Source organism: Wyeomyia smithii, chromosome 2 (assembly GCF_029784165.1).
Source record: "Wyeomyia smithii strain HCP4-BCI-WySm-NY-G18 chromosome 2, ASM2978416v1, whole genome shotgun sequence".
Taxonomy (NCBI): domain Eukaryota; kingdom Metazoa; phylum Arthropoda; class Insecta; order Diptera; family Culicidae; genus Wyeomyia; species Wyeomyia smithii.
Window position 1 is genome coordinate 16,002,013 of NC_073695.1, and position 18,148 is coordinate 16,020,160.

General features: G+C 36.8%; 1 protein-coding gene and 1 pseudogene across 2 annotated transcripts in view; one reads left to right on the top strand and one right to left on the bottom strand.

Moving 5' to 3' along the window:
• Positions 1-200: 200 nt before the first annotated feature.
• On the bottom strand, positions 201-1,439 carry LOC129725840 (uncharacterized; annotated as a pseudogene).
• A 3,339-nt stretch (positions 1,440-4,778) lies between these two features.
• Positions 4,779-18,148, top strand: part of LOC129725377 (nose resistant to fluoxetine protein 6-like) — a 55,397-nt gene continuing 42,027 nt past the window's right edge. For both annotated transcript variants that reach the window (XM_055681146.1, XM_055681147.1), the window contains exon 1: positions 4,779-6,222. In XM_055681146.1, the coding sequence (XP_055537121.1) occupies positions 5,862-6,222 (361 nt within the window). In that variant the 5' untranslated portion in view covers positions 4,779-5,861. The remainder of the gene's footprint in view (positions 6,223-18,148) is intronic.

The following is an 18,148-nucleotide window of genomic DNA, read 5'->3' on the forward strand; positions in this document are numbered from 1 at the left end:
ATGTTCATCTTTCGAAGCAATTTACGTACGCCATCAGCAATTCACAGTTTTTCTAAATATTTCTATTGTCGCTTCTCTACAAAATTTAGCGAATTAGCGATTAGCGTTTCGAAGGCCAAAATTTTAGCGACGCTAACAGTTTCGCTAACCAGCTCAAAAATTAGCGAAATCGCTAAATCGCTAACTGAATTTTAGCGTCGTTAATTAGCGAATGAGCGGAATGGTGCCCACCGCTGGTAGAGAGCGATCAATACTATCCCCAACTGTTTGCATAAATCTGCTACTTCTATAGCCACATGAGAGGAATGACCGTCAACAAAAAATACAACAGGGAGCTGAATGCTATGCTTGATCAAAAACGGGTAAAATATTCTCTTGATATATTCTCTGAAATTGTGAGTAGTCATCCAACCACGCTCACTTTGGCCAAATCCCCATGAAGAGGGAAAAGCTTGAGCAACTTCTTTCCTAATGCGCTGGCCGAGAAGTATAACCAAAGGGTCTACAATTCGACCGGAAGCGCTGAATGTGAACATAACAGTAATGTTCTGTTTGCCATCAGCATGCTCTACCTCATAAACGTTACGAGATCCACGCTGCGGAATTACTTCGCGGGTCTTTGGATGAAGATAAAATGATGTTTCGTCACCATTGAACACGCGGTTTGGGTCGAACATAACATGTTTTATTCCCTCGCGGTCCATCCACGAGGAAACTTGATTGAACCATTTCCTTACATCAGCCTCAGTAACTCTTGCACTTGCTGTCGTAACCGATTCTGGGGTACGGAGAGATAGTTGCGGATAACGGGTCATGAAAGACGCAAACCATTTCTTGCCTAGCGAAAACAGTATTGCAGACAGGATTTTTAAATATTTTACAAGGGTTGCCTCCCCAGCTGGTCTCGAGGTACGATGCTGGCCTAACAAGCCAGTCGTCGTAGGTTCGAGTCTTGACTCGGGAGAGACTGTTGGTGTCAGTAGGATCGTAGCGCTAGCCCCGCAATTGTCCTGTACACTTAACAGTTGGCTGCGAAGTCTGTGTATAGTAAACAGAAGGTCAAGTTCCGAATCGGAATGTAGCACCAAGGCTTTGCTTTTTACAAGGGTTTAGATTTACCTGGACGATTATTTTTAAATGGAGTATGACGAGGGTTAGCAGATAGAAATTCTTCAACTTTTGAAAACAAAGAACGGCGCTGCACAGGAAAACCTCGATGTTGCATGCCAATGAGCCAGGTTAAAAATTTTTTCTTCCTCCTTAGATAGTACAGTTCCAGGACCACATGTTGTTGTTTTATGCCACTTATCACTCAAGCGGTATCGTATCGTAGACCTTGGAACACCATGCTTCTTACTTGCCGCGTATACTGTGGACGTTCCGTCGGCTATCTCTTGAAGACACAACTGAAACACACTTTCACACGTTTTCTTGGACATTTTTTCTGTGACACTGTTGTTTTTCACTGAATGTTTACCCAGAATAACGAACAATCGACATTTTTCCACAAAGCAGTACAATTACAACGCCTACTATGCTCTGTCGCGAGAAAAAAAAACTCATGAATTCCGAATAGTAATTCAGGCGCACATGGACATCGTGTACATATGGCGAAAACAGGATAATTAATTATGTTAATCTTGTTGTGTGGCCAAGAAGGGATCAGTGATAGTTTCTCGCATCTCTTTTTCAAATGAATGTTTTCGAGAAAAATCACACTCTATGTTCATTTTATGGTTATATATACATTAATTAATTGTGCCCTATTCCAGTTTTGCAATCCTGTATGCAATAGATTCCTGAAATAATACGGAAATAACCAGAGTAGGCAGTGTGACTTTGCACTCGTATCCAAGTGAGTTTTAAAACTTGCTTGCACATTTACTTACGGTTTGCACGTAAATTCTACTAACAGTGCAGTACACTTGAGTTGGATTTGAGTTTGAATCCTGCATAACAACAATTGCATAAAAATCGAATTGCGATGAAATTCGCGTCGCGTCTGCTGCAACAGTTTGTTGCATTGTCCTTTGAAAGCATAAAATTGATCTAAAAACAAAACTCATCGCGTCACATCATCGCCTGCATCGTTGAATACATCGTGCACTGCATGTTTAAATTTAAAGTTTAAATTGACGATGTTGAACTCAGTATAATTACCTACACTCTATTGCAATTTTCGATTAAACTGAAGTGTGGCCAAGACAGGTGCTATGGCCAAAACTGGTGCTTCTACCCTAGTAAATAATTAATTCATCACAAAACATCCCCGTTTCTTAGTAAATTCTCTAACGATACAACGAAATGACAACTGAAACCGATACACGATTGATTTTTCATTTTGAATATTTTTATTTCATGGCCTACTGGCGCATAGTTTAATTTAACAGAAGGCCAACAGTTCAACGAATATGTACATGTAACTATCATATGAATTTTCATCTTTATAATGCTTAAAATTGAAGAAAAACATCAAGGTGTACGGATTTCGATACTGTACGGGCTCTCGATCCAGCACCGTATATTTGTTCGTGACAAGTATGATGCTATCATCGCACCCGATTGCAAAATACCATGAGCTTCCAGTTTGAACCAAAACCCACCAATTACTCATAATTCATAAGCTAGCGTAAAAAGATGATTTAGCTAAAAGTTACAGATATCATCATATGTGCATCAAGTAAGACTAATGTAAAACCTGGCAGCACGGCTCAGAACGTGAGTGAAGGTGTTCTCTCCGAATGCGCCGTCAACACTAGAAGCTTACAGCTAGGGTGGTCGGTATTACCGACTTTTTGAAAAACCGGTATTTCGGTATTCATAAAAATAAAAACCGGTAAAACCGGTATTTTTTTTTCAGATTAATACAAACCAGGGGTGACTCGTGGACTTTGAATCTACTTTTCCCACTACAAAATTCTTAAAATCATAGTTTGGGGAAGTAATGATGATTGTCCGCGAAAAAACGCAAGTCATTCTCTCTGTACTATTGAAAAATAATTAAAGATATAGGGCGTGGAACGTCTCCGGTAGTGGTTTTCTTCGGCCGGTTTTCTGCCGCAGTCTTATGCAAAAACCTGCCGAAGTAAACCACTGCCGAAGACGTTACCTACTCAAATTTGGATTTGAAATTTATTTTTTGCTTAGCGTCTCAGGTTGCATCTATGTATGGACGTGTCGCTGCATAATCTTGTTTTTGCATTTATGAGTACCTATGCTTTATTACGGTTCAGTTTTTTTTTTGTAAGATTTAGACCTCTGCGACCATTGTTTTGATCTCTTGTGGTATATGTTCCACATACAACACTGGATAAAAATAACAGTATTGAAAAACTTTAATGTATGAATCTAGTGATATGATTACGAAGAACATAATTTCGAAACTCATGTTAACATAATAAAAACATGCAGATTTTATTTAAATTTTCTTTTACATCGCAAATCTTAGTTTCAAATAAGTGAATAACTTTAAAATTCTAAGAGAAACAATATTTGAAACTGTTGAGAAGAGAATATGAATGATGAATAAAAAATAAATAAAAAAAATGACGATCAGACCAGAATTTACTTTTTACGAATCCGACGGAATCGAAGGTTGATACTTAATAATTCTGTTCGATGCTTTTTAAACAGTTCGTCCAAATTATTTATTATCATAATTATTTTATTAATTTTAGCTCCTGATGGAGAAACGAAAAATGTGGCATATGATGGCATATGAACAAGTTTGTAACTGAAATAGAAATAAATATTTGAAATGAGAGGTTGGTCAAAAATATATAAAAATATAGAAAATTATAGAAAAAGTAGAAATTTTAACACGAGCAAACCCGGGAACATTCAGCTAGTTACTAATAAAAGCCCGCTGCGGTATGGGTGACGAAGCTTCAAAGAAACAGTAATTTTTAGGATGAAATATTGACTGAATATTTCATCCTGTAAACACTTTGTATCAACAAAAAATAAATTCTTAATCCAAATTTATATTTATTTATTATTTCTTTAGTTTTACTTTCAAATAGCACAAAATGAATAATGACTTGCGTATTTTCGCTGACATGATTGTGATTACTGACTAGTTTGATTTTCATAATTTGTTGTTAAACTGGTAGGTTCAAAACCCACGAGTTGCCTCTGTGAGTATGAGTGTGTGAAGAGATTAGCTGTTCTACTTAAAAATAAATGTTTTGCTTTATTGATATGAAGCTTTTGACATATTATCGATACACATAAACACATCGTCTGAATCCATGCCAAACAAGCAAAAAGATAACAAAAACTGATAAATAGGTAAGGGTAAATCAATATTCAATGTTGCTTTTGTCTAAATGTATTTATTATATACATCGTCATGTGATTTTTAACGCCTACCTAAGTGGGTAGCATTTATTAGCCTTACAATGATTTATGAATATTGGGACAAGTTTTTTTCTATTTAAAGAAAAATACCGAAAATACCGGTTTTTTCGCTTCTCCAATACCGGTATTTCGGTATTGAAAAATAAATCGGTTTTACCGGTTTTTGTTTTACCGGTAAACCACCCTACTTACAGCATATATCGCATGCAGCTTTGACAAACGGGAGAGCGCAACGCGAGCGAGCTTTCGCACAATATACCCAACAACCAGGCGATGCTGTAGTGCTGCTGGGCTCTATTATGCTTTATGTTGTATACTCGAATGTCCGCTCCGAGCGCGGGCGCAGTTCAGTTTGATTTTTGGAAGGTTGATCTTGTGCTTGGCAGCCAGTGTCATTCAGCGCACAACATGCGCGCACCCAGTTCATTCGTTCAGCGTCCGTCGATTGTGATGGTACTCCCGTCGGCGTTTCGATCGTCATTGTAATTGTACTATACAAAATAGTGTCGCTGCTGCTCGTTACAGCCTGTCCGCAGTTCAATTAGCATACATCGTGAAAAACCCTAGCGGCATATGATCGTCTTCCCTCGGCGTGGTGTGAACGATCATTTAGCGTTACGCGTCCGAGCGGTGAACACGCAGGGATTGCTTTCGGTTAATTCGACCGTTGACTTCAGTGTGGTTCATCATCGGTGCTGCCTTCCAAGGTTTTTGGTCGGTCGTTTGGCATTTTTTTTCCGGGGCGTGCAAGTGAGTGTTCATAATCGTATGACCCGCGACCTACTGAGTGCAACTGAAGACGGTTCCTTTTGGTCTTGTCGTCCGTCATCGCACCGGGGGCCAATTGGTTTTGGACCAATCGATTGATCGATTGATCGATCAATCGAGCGAAAAGTCAAATGAGTGAATAGATTAATCTCCTAATGTTTGTGCGGTGAAACGCAATCGCAGTGCAATTTGTGAATGCAAACACGAAAGATGGGCTTGGAATCGCGTGTGCCGTTATGAATTGTGTCAATATTTGAAAAGGTTTCCATTTTTTGCTTCTCCTCCTCAAACAACGAGTGTATCTTTTTTTTGCGTGTTTCTGCTTCACCATCGTAGTGCTGTATAGAGGTGATAATAAATATTACGTAAGAAAGTACGCCAAATTTCGGTCACAAGCACGAGAAGAGAGGTGAAACGATAAAGAAAAGCAAAAGCGATACACGTGAAGCGTATATTACTCAATGAAAGAAGCCTGTTCCGGCTGACTCGTAAGATCATCGACGACGTCTTGTCCATTTTCGAGTGCACTAGGCCGCGGCTCTTTACATGGTGAAAGAAAAGGAGCAGGGAAAAAGGTGCAATGAAATTGTGAAGTGATTCATCTCAGCAGCTGATTGGTAGTGTAAGTGCGAGTAAAAAAAATAAGGTGAAACAAAAAATAGGCGAACGTACTCTAAATTGGCAAAACATATCTGCACACTGTTCGCGATATATAGTGTACGAGTGCGACGAAAATGGCCCCAATTCGTTTCACAATTTTTGTGATCATCGTTGTCCTTGGTACTACCGGCGGTCAGTCAGCGTCAACGTCGACGTCGAGTAGAAAAGTCAACGAAACTGTGCAATTTCGTCACCAACGTCCGTCTCTGAATGGGACCTGCACGGATGAATACTGTCGCCGGGAAACGTTTGCCCAGGAATATCTGGTCGCCGGATTCAGCCGAGCGTTGCGCCAGAAAGAGATTCTTAAGCACACTTCGATCATCTACGGCCTCATCTCGATTGCCGAGCGTGACGAGCTTTCCGAGCAGTGCTACGGCGAGTTGCAGCAGATCTTCGAGGGAATCCAGCAGAAGGAGATTTGGGCACTGAAGGGTAAGTTGATGCAGTTGTCTACCACTCGAGACGAAGTTGTTTCAGTTGCAAAATGTGCCGAAAAAAAAAACCCCGAACGCATGTGCAACAGACGCCGCTCTCGGTTGCATGTTGCTTTGCACGGTTGGGCGGTTTAAATTTTGGGCCTGACTCTGTTGGACTAGATTGGATTTGGATCGGAAAGGCGCCAGCCAATGGCGGCCTTGAGATTGGATTGGTTGACTAATTACATTGAAGAGCTTTCAACCAAGTGAATAATTTAATAAATGAATTGCATGGGAACTCTCTGGCCAAAATACGAAAAGGATATCTATTTTGGTTGACGTTTTTTATGATCAATTTTATACCGCGGTATAGGACATACACATGTGCGAGCGTGTACCCTATCCTCGCGGAGAGAAATCAGTTTTACATCGAAAAATGACATTAAAACTCTTATAACTCAGCTACCGCATGCATAATTGGCACAAACTATAATACATGTTGAAGATCAATCTGTTCTCTAATTGCTTAGAATATTTTCATCGTTAGAAGTTTCAAGTATAGTTGTTAAAAATTTGTCGTAAATTTTGAAATAAAATTCACAAAAAACACTTAGCAAAATCATAATGAAACATCAAGAATTAAAGCTAGCTGCTTTTTCTAGAAATTATTTCGTTTTTTTTTTCTTAAAAAAACTTAAGCTTAAGGATGGAATACGATACTACTCTCGCCATCTAGTCAGTAGAATTCAATTTGCTCATTGTTTAGATATTCATTATTTCAGTCTTTGATAGTTGTGTAGACAATGTGACCGTTACCAAGTGAGTTTTAAAACTTGTTTTGAATTTATACACTTATGTTCGAGCGTCTTGATAAAAAAAATTTCACTACACTTTTCACTTTTTATTCACTTTCACTATTTAATTCTATCACTTTTCACTTTTCACTTGCAAATACGTATTTCGGCACTAATACCGAAATACGTATTTGCAAGTGAAAAGTGAAAAGTGATAGAATTAAATAGTGAAAGTGAATAAAAAGTGAAAAGTGTAGTTGTTTTGAATGTATTTTTCGATTACGCCAAAACCCTACTAACAGTGCACGTATTTAACACCTTTGCATTTCCTTGAATTCACCATCGATTTGGATTTGAGTTCGAATCCTGCATATCATATTCAAACATTGAATTGCGATAAAATTCGCAATGTGTTTACTGCATCGTTAAAATAGGTTACAACACATAAAATTGCGCTAGAAAAAGTTGCAGAGTTTAAACTCAACCCAATGATGCCATATAGCATCATTTGACACATTGAACATTTCTCGACTCGAATTACGTTCAATGACATTTCTATCATTTGGCAATACTTTTATGAACATCAATAGGTGCCGCTTGACAGAGAAAATCACATCAAGTTCGTTTATTTTTGTACGTGCTATCCAAAGTTAGAAAAAATATTCACGGGGAATTCTGAGCTGATTCGGGTTAGCCGTTATGTATTTGGCAGTTTTGACGACCGTAAGTGTTCAACAGGCCAGCCGGGTGCCCACCATAACGAAATACTTTTATCTTTTTCAATTCTTGACCGATGCTCGATCTTGACCCGTCAAAATTTTGGAAAATTTCTCTTTTTTTAGTATACGGGACCTTAAGTGCCGTTGGTTCCCGTAAATCCAGGTCTTAGCGACCATGTTCAAAATCCAAGGCTAAATTTGAAAATTGGCAATAGTGCCAAACAACAACAAACTGGTGGATTCAGAATGGATGTATTTTTTTTTGTCTGTATTTTTGAGGTTTTCAGCCTGCGGCTGGTTCGCCTCATAAATGGATGTATCATTCCTGGGATGATTTAATGAATTTCGACATACATATTGCTAAGTTTTTCAATAAATCACGTTGGTGACCATTAGGGGCTCACGGGAATTGCTCCGGACTGGCCATTTCAGAAACAACTCATCAGATGAACTCAAAATGACTTAAAATCAACTCCTGGAGTGATTTCATGAGTTTTGATACCAATATGGTTCGGTTGTACTAATTTGTGATTTACAAGAACCGGATGCTAAAATAGACAAATTTTCCAATCTTTTGACGGGCCAAGATCTAGAACTGGTCAAGAATTGCACAAGTTAGAAGCATTTCATTTGAAACCCGGGTAACCTCCCGAACAGTTATGGGACCCAAAAAATTTCGGAGTTAACCTAACGGTTATATAATTTATCTTACCTTAAACATCAAATTTGTTTTTCGCGTGAATTAATTCAAAATTTTCTAGTTAAAACTCAAAATGTTTGTTTTTTTTCCATCTTCAACTCTTTCGGAAATTTCATGCAACTGAAGTAAACTTTCACGGAACACATCTTCGACGCTTGCGATATTGCAATTTTCACTGTAAATATTCAACTATTCTTCTTCGAATAAACCTTGTTTCGTTGCAGTAAAGGTAGCAAATGAGTTAGATTTTCTTCGGGTCAGCATATTGATTGTTTTCTTGTTGCCAGAATAAGATGTAACACCCTTCTCGGTTAACCTTTCTCAATTCGAGTTTATGACATGTTAAGTCTTTGTTTGGTGGTTTCATTGTTCACACAATATTTATTTGACACGGCACAGTAAAAATTAATATTTACAGGAGCCAGTTATACCTAGTGTCTTAATTTTTAAAGTATTCTTTAAACTAGATGTAAATAATTTAACCTTGCTGTCTACTACGAGCTAAAATTAGATCTTAAATAGAAAGTAGGTATGTGTTTTGAAAGCAGTGATTCGCGGTTGGGGGCACATTGATGTTCTTCAAACAGCCATAAATAATGAGAAGCATATGTGGTATGTTTGATGGTCATTAAATTGGAAAAAACTTATTTTTCCATATTTTTATCACTGCACAAAAATAACAGAGGGGTGGTGTGCAAAACCACAACGCAAGGTTGATGTAGAACTACATAAAGCTGTTTGTTACATTACTTGCATTCGAGAATGCTCGCAAGGGATGAGTTCGAAGCAAACTTCTCTTTTGACGTAGTACTACGTCTCAGTTTAGTAGGGTGGTATCCTGTGATAAGTGTAACGAATCGCTTACAATGCATATTATGTTACTACCACTGCACAGTGGTCCAATAAGGCAAAAAGTGGAACTTAACTCCATAGCGCCTTTTACCTTCATCCTAGCTTAAAAGTGTCTTAGGAACAATTGTTTGTATGAATGACCCGCATAATCGCAAATTGTCAAAGAGTATGAAAAGTTAACCATACTAAAAATAAAAAAAATAACTTTTTTGTGTTAAAAGATAGAAGAATAGTTTGTTCAACAAAGTTGTAGAAGATTAAAAAATATGAAACTTTGTTGAACAAATGAAAATCCTATCTTCTTTCAGTACAAAGTTATAAAGTATATTACATGGACCTTACTTAAAAGTTAGTTTTTTGTACTTAACTTTTGTTAGTTGCATTTTACATGAAAGTATTGTTCGGAGGAATTATTGGGGCACACAAAACACATATTTTTGCCAAAGGTCAGATATCTTCAGGACTTTTTCTCACAAAGTTATATCATATTTTAGCTCATTTTTTCGATAACTTCAAGAACGTATAAGTTAAAAAGAGGCAAGTGAAATCATGATATCAATACTTTTCTTTGAAGTTAAGCTGAAGTACTATAAACTCCTTTAGGTTCAATTTGTCCCAATCCACCCATATTAGAGTACAGCGAGCATATGTTACAGTAGGTTTTCATATATCCAAAATACTAACTTTTTTGTGTTAAGAGATAGAGGAATGGTTATTCGGCAAAGTTTTAGAACGTGCAAAAATATGAATCTTTGCTGAACAAACAAAATTGCTATCTTCATTGAGTACAGAGTTACAGAGTATTTTCTGTAAAAGTTACTTTACAGTTAATTTTTTGCACTTAACTTTTGTTAGCTACATTTTACAAGAAAATATTGTACTAAAGAAGCATTTTGGCATACAAAACACACGTTTTTGTTGAAGACTACACATCTCCAGGACTTTTCCCTACAAAGTTATAGCAAATTTCAGCTTTTTTTTCGATAACTTTAACAACGTATAGAATTAAGATTAAGTGGATTGGGACAGATGGAACTTATAACAGTTTTGAGCACTCGAGCTAAACTTCGAGAAAAAGTATTAACATCATGATTCTACTTGCCCCTTTTTACTTTATGCGTTCTCAAATTTATCGAAAAAATAAGCACATGCTGTAACTTTGTAAGGAAAAGTCCTGGAGATGTGTGGTCTTCAACAAAAACGTGTGTTTTGTATGCCAAAATGCTTCTTTAGTACAATATTTTCTTGTAAAATGTAGCTAACAAAAGTTGAGTGCAAAAAATTAACTGTAAAGTAACTTTTACAGAAAATACTCTGTAACTCTGTACCCAATAAAGATAGCAATTTTGTTTGTTGAGCAAAGATTCATATTTTTGCACGTTATGAAACTTTCCCGAATTAACCATTCCTCTATCTCTTACCATAAAAAAGTTAGTATATTTAATAGTTAGTATATGAAAACCTACTGTAGTTTAGTATATGAAAACCTACTGTAACATATGCTCGCCGTACTCTAATATGGGTGGATTGGGACAAATGGAACCTAAAGGAGTTTATAGTACTTCAGCTTAACTTCAAGGAAAAGTATTGACATCATGATTCCACTTGCCCCTTTTTAACCTATACGTTCTTGAAGTTATCGAAAAAATAAGCTTAAATATAACATAACTTTGTAAGGAAAAGTCCTAGATATATATGACCTTTAATAAAAATGTGTGTTTTGTATGCCCTTGCAATTCCTCCAAACAATACTTTCGTGTAAAATGCAATTAACAAAACTGCCGGTACCCGCATAACTGTCCCATACTGTCACTTTTAAGTTATCATCGGGAATCGACTTAATTGTTATCATATTTTCTGGAAAAAAATTGAAATTGATACTTTTGTATGAAAAAACGTGGAAAAAATATCAAGTTGTTTTTGTCCCATATTGAAAGTACCCGCATTCCAGTCCCACTGCATAATGGGACAAACTACAAACATATAATTTTGCTCCAGATTAGTGTATATCGGATTATTTTAGGCATATAGAAGTATGTCATTTAATTAACTAGACTAATGTTGTTTTTCTGTAGTACAATCTACGTTGCCAATGATACTGCCGGTTGCTGGTTGAATTTATATGTGATGAGACAAAATATGCGAGTACTTTTGAAATGTACCCGCATATTTTGTCCCATTTTGTCTTTTTTTCAAGTTGTATAACGTAGACCCAATTCCATCCATGGTTTTTTGTTCTTAACGATAAACTTGTGGTGCCATGTAACTGTTATGGTCATCGGTTCTGAATGTAATTGCTGGAAATCCGAAAATTCACGGGAAATATTAAATCGCCGTTTTCTCAACATGTTGTTTTTCACTATAGGAGTTATCCGGGTACCGGCAGAAAAGTTAAGTACAAAAAACTAACTTTTAAGTGAGTTCCATGTAATATACTTTATAACTTTGTACCGAAAGAAGATATAATTTCATTTGTTCAACAAGCTTTCATATTTTTGTATCTTCTACAACTTTGCTGAACAAACTATTCTTCTATCTCTTAACACAAAAAGGTAATTTTTTTATTTTTAGTATAGTAAACTTTTCATACTTTTTGACAATTTGCGATTATGCGAGTCGCTCATACAAACAATCGTTTCGGAGACACTTTTAAGCTAGGATGAAGGTAAAAGGCGCTATGGAATTAAGTTCCACTTTTTGCCTTATTGGACCACTGTGCACTGTACGGATCGTAAACACCAATATTTTGATCAAAACGTGAAGATTGCCTCAAACTTGCCGTATAGTAGTTGACACATCTTTGCAATAGTAAATTATTGAAACATTGAGTTGAAAATCAATCATTTTTGGTTTAGTTTCGAACCATGCATCAGCTCAATTCTGAAGCTGAAAACATGATTGTATAAAAAAAGTAAATAGACAAGACGTTCGTAACTATCGCGGTATAACAACACTAAGCGCCTATTCGAAATTGTTCGAAACGTTTCTTATTAATTACCTGCTGTTCCACACAAAAAGCTTCATCTCTACTGATCAACACGGTTTTTATCCAGGTCGTTTCGTGACTAAGTGTAGGGATACCATCCGTCCTGATTTAGCAGGACATGTCCTGATTTTGAGATCCTATTTGGGCGTCCTGATTTATTTTTCATATTATAGCATTTGTCCTGATTTTTATGAGACATGCAATTACCTTCAATCACCAAGCTTATATTTCAAGGCATAAGTCGGTATGTTTTTAACGGAAACGTGAATATTGCCTGATATTAGGAATTGTTGGGGATTGCCCAGAATTTTTTTTTTCATTTCTGGTTGCCAGTTCGAATTCGTCGCTGGTAAAAATAAAAACAAAAGAACATTTTTCTCCGATAAAATTCTCAAAGTAACATTTTATGAGGTTAAATTGTAAAATTTGAAGTGATGACCGTTTTGCGGGCTAAAGGAAATAAAGGGGCCTATTACAGTCAACGAGGTGAGCAGCGAGTTACTCGCCTGATCAATTTAGATATAACAGATGGTGAGTCGGCTGGATGTCGGACGAGTAGCTCGTCTGCGAAACTGCTCCACTCAACTGTCACCAGCAAAGTTTCACTCGCGTTTCCTAATACAACATTTTGCTCGTCAGTGACTCTAGGCGAGGCAAATTGCTCGCCTCGTTTTCTGTAATCGGTCCCAAAATCTGAAAAAATCTGCATGATTTTTTAAATATCTGAGAGATTAGACATTAAACCTGTCTATCTTGATACATGTTCAATAATGTGGATAATTCAGATAAATCTCGATACCCGACGACACAACGCCCGCTGCGTAAATTATTTCTTTTGTTAAGCCTGAGTAAAGTGAATAGTGTTAAACATCTGACAATTTTTATATTTAATTTTAAACAGTGTGCTGAATTCTTTGGAGACATACAAGTTTCTCAACATTCAAAGTTGCTTGATGAAATTGGATCGTTCGAGATACATGTTAAATAAATTAACAACCGAATAGCATTTTGAAGTGCAAATCACATACCACCAGTTTAAACCAGATTAAAAATAATTTAGATCAAATTTGTGCCGAAAAAATAGACATCCTGATTTGTACCTTTGACCAGATGGTATCCCTATCTAAGTGTCAGTCTGCTGAATCCTGCACATTCCGGCAATTTACAACACTTCCGGTGTTCCGCGAGGGAGTAATCTTTAACCTCGTCTTTCCATTTTGTTTATGAATGATGTCGCAGCCTGTCTTATAATAGGATAAAATATGTTCTATACTGATAATCCAAAGATTCTTGTGATCATTGACAAATTTTCTGACTGTCAAAAACTGTATGAGTTGTTGGATATTTGTGAGGATTGTGTCAAAAAATTGTATACCCAGCAAACCAGAAGTCGTATAAGGATGTTAATTTTAAGTCGCTAAAATGTGCATGTCAAGTTTGAAATCACATGAAATGGAAAATTAAATTTGTTTATTCGTATAAAACTTAAATCCTATAAAGCGCAATATCAGGTTATATATGAAGCCATTTAACGTGTCATACAAAATTGTTAAATTCGTCAATCCTCTAAGTCGTACAGAATGCAATTTAAAGTTTTAAATGGGGCCATTTAATAGAGCATGCGAAGTTATAAAAAATCGTAACCAATTTTTTTTTACAATGTGCATATATGGCCTCCAGATTTGTACACATAGGCGCATTTCATGCATCTTATATGGGCATTTTTTACCAAATAAGGGTTCACTTAACAGAGTTGAGCGCGAGTTATATGAACCAATTTGTTTGCTGGGTAACTATTAGTATTCAGAAATGTGCTATAATTTTAGTTCATCGATGTAACTATCCCATAAAAGCTACTGTACGTGTTAATGAAAGTAATGACCTTGGGGTACTGCTTGATGATAAATTGACTTTTAGGCCGCACCAAGCCGATATTATTGATCGTGCAAGTCGTCAACTCATATGCGGGTAAAAAAGTGAAACTTTGATCGCGTTGAGACAAGTGTTCCTGGAGTTGGATTGAGCAGAAGTTTTGCATGGGGATTTTTCTCGAGAAGATGAAAATTTTGAACTCTACTTCTTAACGAAAACCGAAAAATTAATTACCATTGCCATCCTATTATGTAGTCTGAAAAACTAATTACCGTTTAATTAGGAATAATATTCTGTAGATCATGCTAGGGAAAGTATTAATAAATCGTACGCATGCATGCAGCTCAGCTCTGATTGGTCAGAATATGCATTTCATCGAGAATTGAAAATTTTCAATAGTGAAATAGTTCACGTAAACAAATCAATATTCTGCATTTGGGCAGATGCGTAGCTAACTTTCCAAACGATTACTGCAAGAACGAGAAAGAAATCGATGAAAATTAACCGAGTGATAAGCATCAAATGACACATTTCGTAGATTTTCATCTACACCTCTGTAGACCCTCCTAAAAAGTTGCTCTCCATCATAAACACGTTATAAATTCAATAAATATTACCACATTGTGCAGTAAACTTGGAAGCACAACCCATGTGCGAAGATTTCTCACTGTTTTTTAGTTACATAGCGAACGAATTGGTAGCGACAAATTATGACAAACCTTCGAATCGTTTATGCCAACGCGTATCGTACACTTCTACAAAAATGACATCGTTAATACTAATTCAATACAAGGAAAATATGGAGTCACAATACTTTGTGAAAAAAGTAGATGAAAGTTGTTCTCTTTTTCCCAAACCAAATATTGACGAAAGTATAATTTAGCCGAACAGTAGAACTGGGAAGGCTAATTTTTACAACTTGATTCAAAAGCTTATTTAACTTTTCGCAGGGAGTATGGAAATTCAAAACATAACAACAACCTGCGACTGTCAAGAACTGATAAAATATCCTGTATGGTTGAACTCCAAATCTGATTACTATATCTATTTGATTCATAACGTGATCTCTTTATGTAGGAATATAAAAATAGCAAATTTAGTTTTTGCAATTCAATAAACATCAAAAAATGGCTTAACCTGTCAAATAAAGGATATGGCGCGTTTTGCAACAAAAAAAGTTTCCTTTTCTGTTGGGTCCAAAAATACCATTAGTAGGCTGTATTTTATTCTGGTATGCATCCCGTAGCTCTCATTAATCTTAAGTGTTCAAATGCTACCTCTAGTGCGATGGAACTGGTTACTCAACTCAAAGACGAATAAATGCATATTAGATATGGAAAAAATGAACTTTGATTGCACGAAGCCAGAACCAAGTTACTTTTTTGTCTCCGCTTGGCGCAATATTATTGACTTTTCGACAACGTATATGCTTAATTTAGCAACAAACAAGTCCAGTGACAGTGAAAGTGTTATCAAAAAACAAGCCAAATGATTAATAATGATAATAGTGTGATATTTTTAATACACTTTTGCATGCAAGTTACAAACGTCGTAACTTGCACACAATTTTTTATGAAAGCTATTTTTTTTTTCTTCTAAGTGTTATTTATTTTTTGCCCTCCCCTTAACTAACTTTGATAGCCGTGGGCATAGAAACTATTCAAAATTTGTTCCAACCTTATTGAGTCCTCTAGAAAGGGAAATGCAAAAAAGGAACTTCTTCCAATTTTCGTACAAATTTGAAATGCAATGCGCCAAGCGGAGATAAAACCAATCGACTTCCAGTGAATTTAGGATTGTTTGAGACCCCAAATGGAATAATTTTTTGTTGAGTTTTAAATTAAGTGATTCATTCATGCGAACAAGAAAACTTCAATGTGTGATAATACATCCTGTGAAATAAGGGCAGTAGAGTTCGCTAAAATGAACCTCACCTACAGTATGTACCACCTGACGAAGCCGTCAGATAGCCTATGTGAACAAAAAACTAATGCGATTTTTACTGAAGCATGTTGAGTTTCATATAATCTACGAGAAACTATTATGTATTATACCTAAAGTCATTAGAAACATTATTCTAAGAACAATATTTCAATCCAATCCAAAGCTTCGTGAGGTCACAAACAATAATATTGAGTATTATTTTTATCAAGATTGAAATTCGCTTCTCGTGGCACTGTAAGTTTTCAGCGTAGATTGTTTACTAATCTTTCAGTAGTTCACATAATCGGTGATAATGACTTAAAAAACCTATTACCTTTCATAGCGTTTAGAATTCTCCTTGTCTTTTATGTGCCTTTCTTGGCCATCGTAATTCGGCTTTTTAGGTTTTCATCTTGTTGAATATACTTTCATCAAATCCGTGTCGCTCTAAGTATCCAAACTCCCATATTTGATTAAACACTCATACTCAGTTTTACCCGTTATGCTTTCAGCTAAGGCATTGCGTTTGATATTTGCTGTCTCTTCAGATCTAAATCAAATGGACATTCCCTTCGAAATGACCTGCAAATGCATATGCCGTTAGGGGCCAAAAACCCGAAAACACCGAAGTGTGTGAAGGTTTGATGTGCGGCACGATGGCTCGAGGGTCAACTTTTTGGACATACCGAACCGGTTCGTTGGGCCACTTTCTATTTCACCGGTGCATAACTTATCGTAACAAGCCGTTCTAGACTGTCAAATCGGCCCGACCCTTTCCTATTGTTGAAAACCCGAAATATCAAATTAACATTTTATAGGACTTGTTAGAATAACACTGCTAGGTAACTGTGATCCGATTGACAACAGGTCCGGCATGCGATGTGTCACCGCTTTCCGTGACTGGTTTGTGAGTGTGTGCTTCCAAAATTCAAGGCCTTTGCTGCGGTGCATTTTATCAGTCAAAATTTTGGGAAAGGGTGCAAACGAATCAAGAGCCGCTAGACAGTACTGGCGCTGGTCAAACTGGCTTGCGGTGTTGGTCTGGCAGCGAGCTCGATTATTTATGTGCTACTAACGATCTGTGGCTGTATGAAGATGCTGCGAGAAACATAACGGTACTGTTGGATTGGTTTCCCCTCCGGATTATGTAAACGTTTTGTTTTTAAACGATTTTGTTTACACCGAAGAAACATCCGCTTGTAATGCTGCAACTCATTTGAATTCCGGAGCTTTGTCAATGCTAAACTTGGTGAGAAAACACATGTAGTTTTGCGGAGTAAATCGTATTAATTAATAGGGGTACTGGGGGTAAGCCCGGCCCCCTTAGGAAAATGATTCTTTAGTAGCACTTGATGGCGAATATTGTTATATTTCCTTCATAGAATCATTGCCCAGATTGTTTTCTACAAGATATGAAGGTTTTCAGTACTCTCAAACTGTTATTTTACAAGGAATGGTGAAATTTTGAAACCAAGATAAAAACGACGTTTAGCAATCAGTGCGGGTGAAACCGGCACCCCTTGGGGGTAACACCGGCACCTAAGTTTGTTCATGAATTAACTCGATTTAACTGAACATATTTGAATTCGGAAACCGCCGAATGAGAGATCTTACATTTCTGTATGTTACAGTTGAATTTGGTTGTTGTCCGTTAGCTGGTTCTGGGCAGATTGCCGGAACAAGTTCCGGTGAACATTATGTATAAACAATGAAAGAATTTGGTACTCGGCAAGCCTATCATGTGGCACTTTAAATCATATTATTAACTAGTTTCATTGAAGCCAGGATCACATTGACCACACCGGAGCATATTTCAAATACCACCGGGAAAGCCGTCAGTTTTGAGATTTGATTCAGTACATTTGGCACCTCAAATAACACTTGGAATCATTCATAAATCACAGAAGAGCTTGGGTGCATGGTTTTAAGTCGGATAATTAGTTTATTTATCAGCGTGACATCGGTAATAGATGAGAAATATGTGTCAGTAGCATCCAACTAGCCTCAGACCATGTCGGGCTTACCCCACTCACTGGGTGACGGTGTTACCCCGACAGCACACATTTTTTTAAAAAGAGTATTTCCACTAATTTATC